The sequence below is a fragment of the Hemitrygon akajei genome, chromosome 13, assembly GCF_048418815.1.
Source record: "Hemitrygon akajei chromosome 13, sHemAka1.3, whole genome shotgun sequence".
Taxonomy (NCBI): domain Eukaryota; kingdom Metazoa; phylum Chordata; class Chondrichthyes; order Myliobatiformes; family Dasyatidae; genus Hemitrygon; species Hemitrygon akajei.
This window is the reverse complement of record NC_133136.1, coordinates 37,741,892-37,759,854: the sequence shown is the minus strand read 5'-3', so window position 1 is coordinate 37,759,854 and position 17,963 is coordinate 37,741,892. Positions and strand designations below refer to the sequence as shown.

The following is a 17,963-nucleotide window of genomic DNA, read 5'->3' as shown; positions in this document are numbered from 1 at the left end:
CACTCCGTGTGAGAAACTTACCTCTGACGTCCCCTCGGTACCCATTTCCAAGCACCTCAAAACTATGCCCCCGTGTTAGCCATTATAGCCCTGGGGAAAAGCCTCTGGCTATCCACAAAATCAATGCCCCTCATCATCTTATACACCTCTATCAGGTCACCTCTCATCCTCCGTCACTCCAAGGAGAAAAGGCCAAATTCACTCAACCTATTGTTATAAGGCATGCTCCCCAATCCAAGCAACATCCTTGCAAGTCTCCTCTGCACTCTGTCTATAGTATCCACATCCTTCCTGTAGTGAGGTGACCAGAACTGAAAACAGTACTCTCAGTGGGGTCTGACCAAGGTCTTGTATAGCTTTAACATTACCTCACGGCTCTTGAACTCAATCCCATGATTGATGAATGCCAACACACCATACCATTTCTTAACAACACTGTCAACCTGTGCAGCATCTTTGAGTGTCCAATGAACAGAGACCCCAAGATTTCTCAGATCCTCCACACTGCCAAGAGTCTTACCATTAATATTATATTCTGTCTTCAAATTGGACCTACCAAAATGAACCACTTCACATTTATCTAGGTTGAACTCCATTTGCCACTTCTCAGCCCAGTTCTGCATCCTATCGATGTCCCACTGTAACCTCTGACAACCCTCCAAACTATCCACAACACCCCCAACCTGTATCATCAGCAAACTTACTCACCCACCCTTCTACTTCTTCATCCAGGCCATTTATAAAGATCACAGAGGGGAGGCATTCCAGAACAGATCCCTGCAGAACACCACTGGTCACCGACCTCCAGTAGAATACGAACCATCTACAACCACCCTTTGCCTTCTGTGGGCAAGCTAATTCTGGATCCACAAATCAAGGTCTCCTTGGATCCCAATGTTCCTTACTTACTGAAGCAGCTTTATCCAGTGCTTTACTGAAATCCATATACTGTACACTACATCCACTGCTCTATCTTCATCAATATGTTTTGTTACTTCCTCAAAGAATTTAATCAGGCTCGTAAGGCATGACCTGCCCTTGAGAAAGCCATGCTGACTATCCCTAATCACATTAAGTCTCTCCAAATGCTCATAAATTCTGCCTGTCAGGATCTTCTCCAGGCAGATCAAAATTGGAGAGAGAAAGTGGTTCACAATGCAGGGTGAAGTAGTGAGGAACACTGGTTTTAAAAAAAAAAGTTTCACCCTGCAATTTAAATATACAGCATTTGGATCAAATATATTTGTCAACACTTTAAATATATAAAGCCATAGTAATGCTATATTTAAAAAAATTTACCCACAAGTAAATAATGCCCAGAGAATTCATTTATAGTATTTTAATCTATTATGTTGCATACAATGAAAACTGTGCCGATGATTCATATAAAGAGCACTTTCACAGAAAGTCTGACAGTTTTGATACAAGTCTTTTGAATGAACAGTCATTTTATTACACAAATCCTGGTTATCAAATTGTTGCAGATCAGGAACCATGACAAGGAATACAAAAAGTTGTAAACATCTTCATATCTTTCTGGTTTCCCACAAATATCCTCTGTAAAAACACTTTATGGCTATTTAGTGTAGACTGCAGCAAAAACCAGTTACTTTTGCTCACAGCACCATTACACAATGTGACATTTTAACTAGTAGCAAAAAAATTCAGTAAGTTTTCCTTTAATTAATGACAGCAATAACTGTACATTGCCCAGTAATGGCAGACTATTCCAGTGCAGTTGATTGCTAAATTAAAATTTCAGTTAAATTTCAAACCTTTTACGATTTGATCAATTTCAATGTACTGTTATGAAATATAATACTTTCATTTTCAGATGAAAAAGCCTAAAAAACAGCCAGTTCTTTGGTTGTCGTGCCCAGGACAGCTAACAATAACTCCTTGTCAGCTACTGTATTCAAAGGGTACAATGGATTGCAAGAACTCCCACCAAGCAACACATTTTATGTCAGAATATGTATGCTCCACAGACAACGCATTGTAGTACAACCCAGAGTCAGAGTGGGAAGGTGGGTGCAAAAGTCGGCCAGATAATGCAGAATGGATTGATATCAATGATTTGTCAAAAACAGGAATTGAAATGTAGTTTTAAAAGTACACAGAAATTTCATCTTCATTAATTCTCATTTAGGAAACCAGCTGGTGATTTGCACATTTTTCTGTTTTTAGCTCATGAAATATCCTTCAATTTAAAATGTTTTAGACAAATATTCAAGTTAACTCAATACATACACAGCCTTAAGCTACTGAGGAAAATAAAGTGGTTCCACATTCTTACAAGATTTAAATAAAGTTTCCCCTAAATTTTGTTAACTTTATTTCCAACTGACATGGAAAAGTCAGCCTGAAACCTGTCATTCCTGCCTGCATAATGGTTGTGTTTATAATAGCATCCCCTGATTTCCTGAGTGTAATTTCATTCATATTTACTGTGATTGCCACCAACCCAGAGAGCTATATAGTCTTCCTTCCCTGATGTGTCAGAGCTCAATAATCACTCTCTGGTGCAATTTAAGTAGAGGAAACTCATGATATCCTCTGCCTTTAACAGACGCATTTAATAAAACTATGAAGACAAGTGACTCAAAAGGCACATGAGTAACATAGCTGCTGTGGCTGGAATCCATAAACATGTTTTAACCCTTGCGTTTCATTTGTTACAGAACAAACTAAAGTCTATTGGCTTTCCTCAGCATTCAGAGCAAGACGTGTGGAGACTATACATTTGATACATCCATCCACCTGCCCATTGCTTTAAGATGACACAGGATTTTGAGTCTAATAATGTCCCCAGGATAACCTTGTTAAATAAAGCAAAAATTTAGATAGTATACACATACTGCATATTGCAGAATAAAGTTAGTATGGTAGTGTTAGCATATAGTACATTATATTTAAATAGTCTTCTTCCCAGTCCCTTTCCTAACACAATTTGGAGTAATTTGTAGCAAACTTCATGTGTTTTGTTTATACAAAAGACTGCTCAACAGATTTTGATGCTCGATCACCCAACCTGGAAGCTCAATGTAATAAACATCAAGGCTAATCCAAGAATAATTTGACCATCTGAAGGTCACTGTATTAATTAGGTGTGAAAGGCCACGAAAGAAAGGATCAGATTTTCAGAAGTTAAACATCATCATACTTCTGCAAGGCCTCCTCCAATTTTTGAGTCACCTTCTGGTAAAAAAGAATCTGCTGCTTAAGAAACTGCTGCATTTGTGTCTTGAAGTCTGATACACGAATAGTGTGAAAATGGTGAATTTCGGCTAACGTGGCGAAGGAAATAGTGTCACAACGTTCACGGACCCCATCTGCCTGATGTAGCTCCATCTTCCCTTCTTCCACATGTCGGTTACTCTCCTTTACTTTGGTAAGAGCACCTGTTGTAAACAGAAACCAGTCAGTGAAATGGGAAAATTTAAACACCGTTATGATTCTTAAAAACCTAAATATTAATGGATAGATTTAAATTAAACAGCTGATCTTTAAAATTGATACAAGGAAAACAGTGAAGAACACACTGAACTAACTATTCACTGAATATAATTAAACATAATAAAAACGCAAGTTTCCACAATTTTAAGAACGTTGCATTCAGTTCAGTGCAACTCAACTGGTTGCTCCTGGCAGAGTAACTCGAGAAAACCAGAGTAACAATAACAAACTGCTGTAAAAACCCAATAGGTGAATATTTTATTCAGGTACAAATGGTTTAATGCAAAGTAGCATCATGCAACTTGTTAACATTACAAAGTGTATCAAATTCTGTTAAGACTTATTCAACATATAAAATAGCTTCTTTTCACCTGCTTAACATTGCCAATGCATAGGAGGTACAGAGGACCATGAAATGCTGCAATTAAAGTCCCACAGTATACTTATTCATACAACCTTTTAAGTAAACTAGGCACTTTTTGCTATAAAAAGGTACAATATCAAAGAATACAGTCGGCCCTCCTTATCCACGGTTCCACATGCGCAAATTCAACCAACCGTGAATCGAGAAAACCCGGAAGTGCTCTTCCAGCACTTGTTGTTCGAGCATTGTTTGTCTCGCATCTCATTCATCCGCTATTATTAATGCTTTTTGAGATGGTGATTCAGATGCATATCATATTTTTTTACTGAGTTAAGTATTGTATGTAATTAGTTTTGCTACAACAAGTGTATGGGACATTGGAAAAAAAGTTGAATTTCCCCATGGGGATGAATAAAGTATCTATCTATCTATCTATCTACTTTGTGTTCCTGTGGGTGGGGGGGGGGGGGGGGGAAAAATCGCTCCTAAAAAGCAATTAGGTGGTCAAAGCAATTCCACAAAGGCAAAGGGAGCATGAAGTGCTCTCTCTCGCCAAGAAAGTAGAAATATTAGATCTTTTGGAAAGTGGCATGTCGCTTTCCGAAGTGGGCTGTAAGGTCGGTAAGAACGAATCGAGCATTCACACAGTAAAGCAGAAAGAAGCTGAAATTCATGGAGTGTTAGTGCTGCCCCTACAACGGCAAAAATGGTCTCTCTGGTTTGTGATAAAGTGCTTGCGAAGACTGAGAAAGCATTAAGTGTGTGGCTAGAGGACATGTCACAGAAGCATATCCCTGTCGATGGCCAAATTATACATGAAAAAGCTCTTAGTCTCTATGAGCACTACTGTGACGGGGTTGATGAGAGCGAATGAAAGTTTTTTTTTTACTCAGAGTGGTTGGTGCATGGAATGCACTGCCTGAGTCAGTGGTGGAGGCAGATACACTAGTGAAATTTAAAAGACTACTAGACAGGTATATGGAGGAATTTAAGGTGGGGGTTATATGGGAGGCAGGGTTTAAAGGCCGGCACAACATTGTGGGCTGAAGGGCCTGTACAGTGCTGTACTATTTTATGTTCTAAAAGAGTTTAAGGCTAGTAAGGGATGGCTGGCTGGCTGGCTATGTAAAGCACTACAGCCTCAAGAACGTAAAGATCACGGGAGAATTAGCATCGGCTAATGCCAAGGCCGCAGCAGCGTTCCCAGAGGAGCTGCAATTCTGAAGTCTCGATGTTCAACGCTTGATCCTCAGCCCTCAACCTCCACATTTCCTGACTTTAGTATTATTGCGCCTCCTCCAAAGCGTCCTTATTCCCTACACAAGACAGTGTAACTACTGTACAAGTATTACATGTTTTACTCGTTGTTTGATCATTGTTCGCCTCGCGTCTCATTCATTCGCTGCTTGTGTTGTGAGCGAGAGAAGCATGTACAGTTTTTTTCTTCTTGTCAATATTCCCTAAATATTACAGTATAACAACTAATTACATAGAATTTATATTGTATTAAGTATTATAAGTAATCTAGAGATGGTTTAAAGTATACGGGAGGATGTGCGTAGATTATATGCAAATACTACGCCATTTTATATAAGGGACTTGAGCATCCGCGTTTTTTGGTATCCATGGGAAGTCCCGGAACCAACCATTCACGGATAAGGAGGGCTGACTGTATTTGCAAAACTGACTTCCATTAAGCAATCAAGTTGTTTTCGTTAACATCAATTCCTTAATGGAGCCCAACAGAGAACAAATGACAAAATCAGGAAACATTGACTAGAGAATTCCAAAATCATAGCAAATCTTGTAAGAAATGGAAATTCAAGTTATGATATACAAGTGAAAATAGTTTATTTCACAATTAGAATTAATTTTGCTCCCTTCTCTCAGGGCTATCCATAGGGAAACGTTGAATGCACGTTATTAAACCTTGCTTCCAAGTTGCTTCCAAAAATAAACTTGAATTAAACGTACATATAACCGTCATGCTGCACTACATCTATTACACATTCCTGTGTGAATATAACTTGCAGGTGCTATGGGTAAAATTAAAATACACAATTTCTGTATGAATAGAAGTACATACAGAATGCCAGTTTATTTGAAAAGTTGGCTTGAGTTTTCCATTGATTTATCAATTTGGTGAATTCTCATGAATGAAGTTTTTTTTGTTATTCTTTATGTATTGGTCACTGCTGGTAATGTTAGACCTTACTGAACATTCATAATTCTCCTTGAACTGAGGTGACGGTTGAGAGTCAATTACAATGGTGCATCAGGAATCACACGTTAGCCAGACTACGCAAGGAATGAATTTGCTTCATTATTTCATCGTCAATATTTCCAAGAATAGCGCTCTTTTTTAGTACCAGGTTTATTTGATTACAGCAATTTTATGTTCCCCAGCTGCTGTTCAGGAATCCAAAAATGTGACTGGGTTATGGTCCAGAATCCTAACTGCTAGCCCTACTTCTACTCTATCATAGTTGTCGTGCCCTCATTACTTAAGTGATTCAAATTATTTGTACAGAAGGATAAGCAAGAAAATGCTAAAATGCCTGCCACACATCTCCCCATTCTTAAGTATAACGCCCTTTCCTTCAATTCACCAGATGCAAGTACAAATCATACATGTTCTCTATTCAAAAACTGTCTATCCACCTCCACCCCCCCACCCCCCACCACTGTTTGCTGGAAGCTGGAGTGCAGGCAAGGTAGATACTTAGGTTTGAAATCTGACATTTCAGCTTCATCCAACAATGGCCTCCTTTTCAGGTTAATGAAGCTCACACAGGAGACACAATTAGTGTTACTTGTTATTTTTCTAAGCAGTATATTTTAAAAATGTACACGTGTGAAAGGAAGAATTATGACAGGGTAGTTAGAAGGTAATTTCTCTTGGTGAGGTAACCTAGAACTAGAATGCATAGCTACAGAATAAATAAAAATGAGCAAGATTGAAATGACATTTTTTGCAAATATTAAAAATCACAATATTTGCTTGCAGAGTGAACAGCTTTCATCAACCAATACTGGAAGTAAGCTCACCTGGACAAAAATATTTTTTTAAGCTTTTACCACAAAATCCTGCAATATGTATGGCACTTAGCAACAATAACAAATCAAGAGTATGACCTCTTGGCAGTCTTAATTAATAGCAATGGTAGAAACCTATATATAGTGACCAGATTAAAAAACCAGGGATCAACATGCAGCATGGGTCATGTTAACAAGTACTATCAGCTGAGGTTACTTTTGGAAAATCCACCTTATGAAGAACTCATGAAAGCTGTGCAAGTTCTTAAGATAATAAAAACAAATTTCTGGTATCAAGAGCTTTCCAATGGCCTAATATTAAAAAAAAACTCGTTTGACTACACAAACCAAGCATTTTTTAGTAAAATAAAATCCAACCAAAAACTTGATAATAGTTAAGATAAAACTATAATACAAATTGTTTTTTGGTTTAAACGGTAACTGTGCTTAAAAGCTATACAAATGTTTTATCCAGCTCTTATTATTATTACTAATATGATTAGAGTCTTCTAGGAACCTGAATAACCACACTCAGTGATTCAGAAACAGCTTCTCTCAGCCATCAGATTTTTGAATGGTCCAAGTATCTTTTTGTTTTACTACTTTTTTTGTAATTTATGATAAATGACATTGCACTATAATGTTGCAGCAAAACTAATTTGTCAGTGATAACAAATTTGTTTCTGGTATTTGATCAAGGTAAAATCAAATTGATTTTTTTAATTGTTACTGATGGTCTATTATACATGTAAATAGAACTTGCCTTTTGTGCCCTCTTTATATTACTATCATGTCAGGGTCATTGAGGGATCATACTAGAACTCAATTTGACTTTAAAACAAACTTGGCACTGCACAGATGCTCTCTTTGATGAGAGCACTCTACAATATAAACAACCCAGACTTTCATCTTGTGAACATTGTGCATCCATTATAAGAAAAGTTGCCTTTAAGCAAAAATTACAGAATTAATTCTACATTTGAAGGCAAGCACCACAGGAAATGGGTCTTGACCTCCTTCTGCTTTGTGCCCACCATCATTGATAACTGTGGTATTAATCATGAAACCATAGCAAAAATATGATTTTGGGTGCTAGCTAACTGCACAAGTACAAGGTTAAATCAGTTAAAAAGGTTAAAACGGCAGATGCCATCTCTCTGGCATTACATTCCTCCTTAAAACACCTGGAGAATAAAGACGCATATGTAAGGCTCTTCTTCATTGACTACAGCTCTGCTTTTAATACCATCATTCCAAATAAACCGATTCCTAACCTCTGGAACCTGGGTCTTAGCACTCAGATCTGCAGCTGGATCTTCAACTTCCTCACAGACTGGACCCAAGCTATAAAAATAGGGGACAAGCTCTCCTCTACAATCACTCTGAGCATCGGTGCCCCACAAGGCTGTGTACTCAGCCCCCTGCTGTACTCACTGTACACCCATGATTGTGAGCCAAGTTTCCATCGAACTCAATATACAATTTTGCTGATGACACCACAATTGTAGGCCATATCTTGGGTAATGATGAGTCTGAGAAATTAAGAACCTGGTGGCATGGTGCGAAGACAATAACCTATCCCTCAACGTCAGCAAGGCGAAGGAATTGGTTGTTGACTTCAGAAGGAGTAGCGGACCGCATGACCCCATCTACATCGGTGGTGCCCAGGTGGAACAGGTCAAAAGCTTTAAGTTCCTCGGGGTGAATATCACAAATGACCTGACTTGGTCTAACCAAGCAGAGTCCACTGCCAAGAAGGCTCACCAGCACCTTTACTTCCTGAGAAAGCTGAAGAAATTTGGCCTGTCCCCTAAAACACTCACTAATTTTTATAGGTGCACTGTAGAAAGCATTCTTCTGGGGTGCATCACAACCTGGTATGGAAGTTGTCCTGTCCAAGACCAGAAGAAGCTGCAGAAGATCGTGAACATAGCCCACCACATCACACAAACCAATCTTACATCCTTGGACTCACTTTACACCGCACGCTGTCGGAGCAGTGCTGCCAGGATAATCAAGGACACGACCCACCCAGCCAACACACTTTTTGTCCCTCTTCCCTCTGGGAGAAGGTTCAGGAGCTTCAGGAGCTTGAAGACTCATACAGTCAGATATGGGAACAGCTTCTTTCCAACTGTGATAAGACTGCTGAACAGATCCTGACCCGGATCTGGGCCGTACCTTCCAAATATCCAGACCTGACATGCACTACCTTCCTTCCCCTTTTCTATTGTCTAATTATGATTTATAATTTAAATTTTTACTATTTTTACTTCGATTTGTACTTCAGGGAGTGCGAAGTGCAGAATCAAATATCGCTGTGATGATTGTACGCTCTAGTATCAATTGTTTGGTGACAATAAAGTATTAAGTATTAAAGTATTAAATCAGATCCATGAGCAAAATATAGGATGTTGCAAAATCTGAAAGAAAAACTGAAGCCTCATCAGGTCAAACAGCGTTTGAGAGGAGAAAAACAGAACTGAAATCTCCAGTGAATAACTTTAGGTCAGAACTGTTTATTGGTCATTGTCTGGATTCATGTCCTAATAAACCTGCTGCCCTGATGTATAGAATATAATAATTTCTCTACGGCTTTTAAAACTACAATACTTCTTAGCAACTTTGGTTAACTAATCCAGCAATAGGTCCTCAGCGAGGCTAGAAGTACACCTGTTTTTAAATGCATTTTTATGGCATAAGTAAAAGATATCCCAAACATGGCAAATCTTTAATTTCTTCCCCTTTGCCATACAATTCCTAAATGGACATTGAACCCATAAACACGGCCTCACTTCTTAAATATATTATTTTTGCACCATTTTAATCTATTAAAAATATATATTTTATACACATACTTACTGCAATTGATTCTTATTTTTTTATATATCATACATTACATTGTACTGCTAAGTTAACAAATTTCACAAAACATGCCTGTGATAATAAACCTGATTCTAATTGAGAATACTTAATATGCACAAATCCTAGTCAAAAAAAGTTGATAAAAAATACGCAGCGTATTCTACACTTTCCTTGCCTTTTTAACATTTAAGCCCAATCAACACAGTTCTTAATTAAGATTGGAGAGCATGAGCAATTGGGTCTAATTTTAGGACTGCACCAATGGTGGATATTTCAGACAGTCCAACCAAAATACTCTCAAACCAGTTCCTAAATTAGAGAAAATCTGCGGTTGTTGAAATCAAAGTAATACACAAAATGTGGGAGGATGAAGGGTCTCGTCCCCGAACATCGACTGCTTACTCTTTTCCATAGATGCTACCTGGCCTGCTGAGTTCTTCCATTCTGTATTTATTTCTAAATTAAATGCAGCATACAAGTTTACATCAATGCCAAAAGCAAATAATACAGATGCTGGAAATCTGAAAGAGAAACAGAAGATGAGAACTACTCAGCAGGTCAGCAGCATTTGTGTGGGAGAGGAACAAAGTTAAATGCTTCCAAATCCAGACAACAAACAACATTAAAGCCAACCACAATTAAATAAAAAATACAGCAAAAAAACAGACACGTTTGCTCTGTATCTCAAGCTCACTGAAGATTTTTCCACCGCTTTCTTTTAGTTTTCTTTTTTATCCAGTTAAGAGTTTGACTTGAACTTTAAATGCTGGATTACAAAGGTACGATATAGTATAACGTTCAATTGCACAACTGATGTTACAGGTATGACCTCTTCCAGTTATGAAGATAGACAACTGTCAGTTTCTGTAATGTATCTGGTTGCTTTTCCTTACTTAATCTCTCCTACTATATTTTTTATTACAATTAAAACCTCACTTCTGCCATACTAGTTTGCCAGCACATTTTCATGTCCTCAAGTACTTGCAGAGTCAGTATCTACTGCTCTTGCAGTGAGGGTGCACAAAGCTAGATAGGGAGTTAAACAGCTTCCCAAAAATCACCCAAGCCGGAAGACTACTTCAGGGTTTTCAATAAGCAAGCTTGCAAAACTGCAGAAAGTACATGTTATATTCAATATAAAATCATTGCACACCTGAATATACTAATACGATCTGCTATTCTCATGATCAGTGTTACATATACAACATTCCATAATTACGCCATGTAGGCCAGAGTGAACTTGTTCATCTCTGTTAAACCATTATGCCACATAATACTTCCTTCAAAGTACATCTATTAAATGTTTACTGATATTAAGAAAGCATAAGACTAAAAGATATTGCTGTTTCAAGGGCAAATAAGTGGATGGAGATGCGTGTCTTTCTACTATGTGTGCTGCAAGTCAAAAGTCAAATTAATCTGTGTAGGAAATGATGTAAAACAAAAAGGTTATGAACAGGAAGCGATGCTCATACAAACCAGTCAACAAAATGTACAACACCTCTAGCAGCCAAAACACAATATATTATACAATCAAGTCATATCAGAATCTAGTTGTTCTTTAAATTCTACCTGTAATACTTTCATCCCTGATTATGGTAATTGAAATTTGTTTCAAATGATGACATCACCTCCTTTGACACCAGAACTGTTACATCAAATCATGCACAATTTAGCTTACTTCCATAGGCATGTTTCTGCAACGATTACATTGTACCTTGAATGTATGTGCAGTCAAACCCTTATTTGGATAATTATATCCATATGCCCACATACCCTGAGCATTTTTTATCCCATACAAACTGGTATGAAGCTCCTCCCAATGCAAAGGAATATCCTCACTCCAATTTAGATGGCCACATGAATTAGAATTTTGGTACCTATAATAGCTGATATTTACTAATGCTCCTTTGGGATACTATCCCTATTTTCAACATCAATCCTCAAGGAAAAATTCACAGAGTACATCCTTTTCCCAACTATTATCCCATTTCAAAGCCAACATCTCCAAAATGACACTGCTGCTCTCCAAGTTTATATACACACACAATTTCCTGAACTCCCTTAGTGACTTCTATGCCATGTATGTACAATCCTTATCCTTCTGAGATTTATTCGCACTCTTTTTGAAATAATTGATTTCAACATCATTGTTCAATATCCCTTGACAACCATTCTCCTGTGGACTTCAACTTTGCTCTATGTTCACCTATAGAGTAGTACCTACATGGGCAGTGGTTTCTTTATCCACAGATATGGTCATCACTCTTCCAAGGATGCAATTCATGAGTAACTTTATCCAAAACACTTTCTAGAGGTACAGTGATCACACCCATCTCCATCCTTGGGCTTTAATTGACAGTTTGTACAAGTGAATTTCCTCCAATCATATACACTACTAGGAAAAAACAAAGCCAATACAAACATCCTTCTCCATCTGCCAGCTTCATCCATCTGTATCTGAGCCAAATAGTTTACAAATTCCACAAGCAGACGAGCACCACCAGCACAACAGGCTATTTATATATATCATCCAACACTTCCCCAGCCCCTTGTTTTCCCATTACCTTTCTGTGATCTTTAGAGTGACTACTCCATTGCATTTCTTCCTTACGTTCCTCATTCTGTCTCCGTGAAATTGGTCATTCAAAACGCTGCTGTCAAATGGCAGAGCAAGTTCAAAGTGCAACATAGATTTCTAAAGGTTTTAACATCCATTCTTACAAAATCCATTCACAGAACTTCAAATCTATTCCAATCCATGCCATTAGTTCCCTTATGAACCTCACAGAATCATCTCTATTTGCTTATCAAAAATACCTTGCATGTGCTCTGATAACTTGAATTTTGGTAACTTCAGTAATTTATCATTCAGGGTCATTCCTACAAAAACCTTCCCAGTTACAGACACCAATTATCATTTTTTATTGCTACTCTATCTCCCTTTTTGAAGTATTCTTGCTTCTCAATGTCTTGTAGCAATTTGATTATCCTCTTCCTTTTACATTATCTAGGTCAACAACACTAGTACACCTCTTCAGATGCATCTCACCTGTTGCTTCATGGGGTGTTTAGTGGCAGTCAACCAACACCATTTACTGGTTTAATTCTAGAAATTTATGGTGCCTTATTTTTTTAAAAAAACTTCTTCCCAAAATTTTACAGACCATCCCTGGTATCTTTAAGTTTCAACTCAAAGTATGACCTACACACATTTGAGCATATTCATCTTGCAAAATACACAAGCCCAACACAGGTCCAGTCCATGTGCCACTTTAGATTTAGATTTTGTTTCAAATACACTTACAAGCACCAATCAACTGTCAGCCCACAGGTGCAAAACTTCATAGATCTAACAATGCACTCCAAATACAGATGGCACCAAGATCAGGGTGTACTGAACAGTCAGGAAGACTATCAAAGCTTGCAGCAGGATTTGGACCAGCTGGAAAAATGAGCTGAAAGTAAAAGGCAGAAGGAATTTAATGCAGACAAGTGTGAAGTGTTGCACTTTATAGGGACAAACCTGTGAAGACTTACAGTGAAGCAGTAGGGCAGAGCTCAGCAGAACAAAGGGATTTGAATATACAAATCTACAATTGTTTGAAAAGGGGGTCATGGGTAGATAGGGTCATAGAAAGCTTCAGGCACAATGATCCTCATAAATCAAAGTACTGAGTGCAGGAGTTGGGATGTTGTGTTGAAGTTGTACAAGACTGGCGAGGCCAAATTTAGATATTTGTGTGTAGTTCTGGTCACCTACCTACAAGACAAATATCAATAAAGTTGAAAGAGTGCATTGAAAATTTTTACAGGGATGTTGCCAGGACTTGAGGACCTGAGATACAGGGAGTGACTGAATGGTTAGGACTTTATTCCCTGGATGTAGCGGAATGAGGGGAAATTTGATAGAGTTACACAACATTTAAGGGTACAGATATCTGCAAGCAGGCTTTTTCCCCCACTGAGGTTGGGTGAGCCTAAACTAGAGGTCGTAGATTAAGGGTAAAAGATAAAATATTTAAGGTCAGCCTCAGGGGGAACTTCTTCACTCAGAGGATGGTGCAAGTATGGAACAAGCTGTCAGCAGAAGTGGTGGATGCAGTTTTGATACAACATTTTAAGAGAAGTTTGGATAAGTACACGGATGGGAGGGGAATAGAAGCCTATGGTGCAGGTCGCTGGGACCAAGGAGAACAGCTTGCAATGGACAAGATGGTCTTCAGGGTCTGTTTCTGTGCAGTATTCTATGACCCTTAATATGAAAGTGCAGAAATCCCACAGAAATTCTAAAGAGAATTCTCAAATTTGACCATTTTCAAAAGTGCTTCCAAATATTTGAATTGAAATACAAATACATGCGCCTAGCCATAACGTAACTGTCCAAAATTAGTGACGAAGGACAGAAACAAAAAAAATCAGCTCTATAACACATTACCTGTAACTGAAAATCCAGCTGATATTATAACTTCGCTCTTAAAGGTGATATGTGACTATAACAGACATGATCAATTGAAAACGCCTGTTATACACAAGCAGAAAAGGATTAAAACTTTTAAGTGCTACCATCTTATAAAACTGCTCCAATATTTAAAAGCTGCCATTTCTGATGGCTGGAAAGAAAATACAGCATCAGTAAAAATTCATGCAACAAAAGCACATAAAATCTCTTCTCAAAGATGAATCAAATATTTTCATTGTGTTGCATCTGGCAAGGGTTTGCTTCAAGATCAGAGGCTACTCAAGATTGGTCATTTTTCTGTTTTATAGCCAGGACCATGTTCTTATCAAAAACAAACAACTGCCGGTTATAATAATTTATGGCATCTAAATTACAAAAAATAAAAACAATAGGTGGTGTTTTCTTTTTCAATTAAGTTTGGAAAGAAAGGGTTATGTTGCCTTTTATTTTCCAGCATGACCACCAACGTTGCTGTTCTATGACAGTATTGCACCCAAGAGCGTCCCCTTGCTTCTATCCAGCCTGAAAAAGGAAAAACACTTCAGTCTTAGCATTGGCTCAGGATGAACCAATTAGGCCAAAATGCCCAAACCTGTATTCAGTGCAACTTTCTTATTCCTTCTAATAGAAATTGATTTATAGTAGTGTTATTATTCTTAAAACATTAGAACATCTGGCATTAGCAGCTGGTTAAAATGCAGAGTCTTGTGCCTTCTTAATTATGGCAGCAGTGTTCAAAGACCAAATCTTTCACTACTGCTGTCAGAGGTTCCCACCTACTTCAAAAGAGTGACAATCATCCTAGTGTCCAAGAGGAGCAGCGTGAGCTGCCTCAACAACTATCACCCAGTTGTACTCACATCTACTGTGATGAGGTGCTTTGAGAGGTTGCTTAAGGCCAGAACCAACTCCTGTCTAAGCAAGGACTTGGACCCACTGCAATAGCCTATACCACAATAGGACTACAATAGATACAATCTCACTGGCTCTCCACCCTGCCTCAGATCCACTGGACAATAGCAATACCTATGCAAGGCTGCTGTTTATTGATTACAGTTCAGCACCCAAAACAATCATAACCTCAGCTTCTAGTAAACAAGCTCCAAAACAAAGGCCTCTGAACCACACTTTGCAACTAGATCCTTGACTTCTTCACTGGCAATTACTGCAGATTGGAAATAACATCTCCTCGCTGACTATCAATGCCGGCACACCTCAAAGATGTGTGCTCATCCAGCTGCTCTATTCTCTTAGTGGCTAGGCACAACTCAAACGCCTTTATAAATTTGCTGATGACAAATACACTTGACAGAATTTCAGATGGTGACGAGGAGGTGAATTTGAGCAAGGTAGATCAGCGGTCAAGTGGTGTTGCAACAACCTTGCACTCAACATCAGTAAGATCAAGGAATTGATTGTGGACTTCAGGAAGGGGAAGTTGAGGGAATACACACCAGTCCTAGAGGGATCAGCAGTGGAAAGGGTGAGCAGTTTCAAGTTCCTGGGTGTCAACATCTCTGAAGATCTATCCTGGGCTCAACATATTGATGCAATTACAAAGACACAACAGTGGGTATAATTCTTTAGGAATTTGAGGAAATTTGTTACATCAAAGGCACTCATTCTACAGGTGTACCATAAAGACCATTCTATCAGGTTGTCTGGTACGGAGGGGCACAGCACAGGATCAGAAATTAAAAGGTTGTAAACTCAGCCATCTCCATCATTGGGCACTGCCCTACCCAGCATCAAGGACACCTTCAAAAGGATTGCCTCAGAAAGGTGGCATGCAATGTTAAGGACCCCGTCACCCAGGACATGCCCTCTTCTCATTGCTACTATCAAGGAGGATGCACAGGAGCCTGAAAATACACAGCAACAGTTTCTTCCCCTCTGCCACCAAGTTTCTGAATGGTCAGTGAATCCATTAACACTAACTTGGTATCCTGTTACCGGTAGTTTCTTTTTGCACTCCTTAATTTCTTGGTGTCATTTATAGATTTTAAAGAATTATGTATTGCAATGTACTGCTACTGCAAAACAACAAATTTCACAACATATGGCAGTGCTATTTAACCTGATTATTGCAGGAGATTTTAAAAGTAAGTTTTCACAAATCTACCCACTGCTTGCGATGCCAATGCCACAAGTGGAACTTAGTTCGTTAGCCAGATTAAAGAGATTTTTTTTACATGAAACATATCTTGTCATACCTATTAATTGAACAATCCCATGGAATATGTAGAATGTACAAGAAAAGTGGTATATTAAAACCAAACTAAGAAAAACTGTTACAAGATCTGTGTATAACTTTTGCATGCAGGCCCACATCTTCAACAAAAGTATTTTCAGCAGTTTTCTACTTAGTCATTACTGGGGTGGGGGTAAGTAACAAAGATAAAAAGCTTCTTTTACATTATTCTCTCAAATTTTCTCTTGCATTAAGTCCATTATAACTTTAACAGTTGCATGTATTTCATATAATCCAGTGAAATTATACCTTAGACATTTAAGGGTCTTCAATATTTAATTCTTTTGATATTACAATATCATACAACTTGACTGAATGAATGTTCATTTTGGCTTTAATAACATTTCTAATAAGAAACAGTTATTTCCACAATGTCTGTGCAACTTATGACCTCGAAAGTATGGTCATTATGGTTGCCTTAATGCAATACAAACACACGTGGCACACTACCGCTAAAAAAAAATCTAATCTCAAGTCACAAGACAAAAAGGTTTCTGGAGACAAGTGACATTTCACCAAATCAAATAAATTAGATATAAAGACAGATCAAATGGGAAATTAAGCTACAGCAAGACGAGACCCCTCAACATGTGATCAAACTGAAGAAATTACCTTGTTGAATGTGCAAAAATTAAGGAAATGGACTTCAAGGGTCTTCTTCCCCCCGCCCCCAAATCAGATGCAAAATCTGAAGTATGAACATGTCAAGAATTAAAAGAGCAGTGGATTTGTCATCATATCCCGTCCTCAAGAGAAGCAACAAACTTGCACTTCCCTCTTCAAAGCATCAAGTTTCTAGAGGTGGCTGTCTTCCAAGCCTCTGCTGAAATTATGTTGCAACATAACTACTATTCTACCATGGCACCCCTATGATCTTTTGGATGTTTTAACTGTATTGCCTGGCACAGAGTACCAAAGGTTTCGATGGATGCCAATAATTCTAGATTTTGACAAGTGCTCCAACTTTGTAAAGCTTATTCTCAAATCAAAGGTCCAATTTTAAACATATTACAACATGCACCCCAATTTTCCAAGACTAACAAAAGCCCTTGCCAAGAGTAGCTTTTTGGCAGACTGCCAGGCTCAAGCTAACAGAGATGATTGTACCTAGTTTTACTGATCATTTCACTGCAATAATTACCTTTAGATCCGAGTCCTACTTTAGGCTAAACACACAAAATGCTACAGGAACTCAGCAGGCCAGGCACAGCATCTATGAAAAAAAGTACAGTCGATGTTTCAGGACAAGCCAGGACTGAAAAAAAAAAGTTGAACAGTAGATTTAAAAAGTGGGGGGTGGGAAAGAGAGAAACAAGCTGATAGGTGAAATCAGGAGGGGGAGGGATGAAGTAAAGAGCTGGGAAGTTGATTGTTGATTGATAGATCCAGGGCTGGAGAAGGGCGAATCTGATAGATCTGGGGTTCGAAGGCTCCGGAAGAAAGAAAAGGGGGAGGAGCACCAGAGGGAGGCGATGTGCAGGCAAGGAGATAAAGTGAGCGAGGGAAAAGGGGAAGGGGAATGGTGAGGA

The 17,963-nt window shown here is 38.4% G+C and overlaps 1 protein-coding gene across 1 annotated transcript in view; it reads right to left on the bottom strand.

The window, feature by feature from the left end:
- Positions 1-1,324: 1,324 nt before the first annotated feature.
- Positions 1,325-17,963, bottom strand: part of LOC140737774 (sorting nexin-18-like) — a 33,760-nt gene continuing 17,121 nt past the window's right edge. The window contains exon 2 of the mRNA XM_073064406.1: positions 1,325-3,401. Within this exon, the coding sequence (XP_072920507.1) occupies positions 3,148-3,401 (254 nt within the window). The 3' untranslated portion in view covers positions 1,325-3,147. The remainder of the gene's footprint in view (positions 3,402-17,963) is intronic.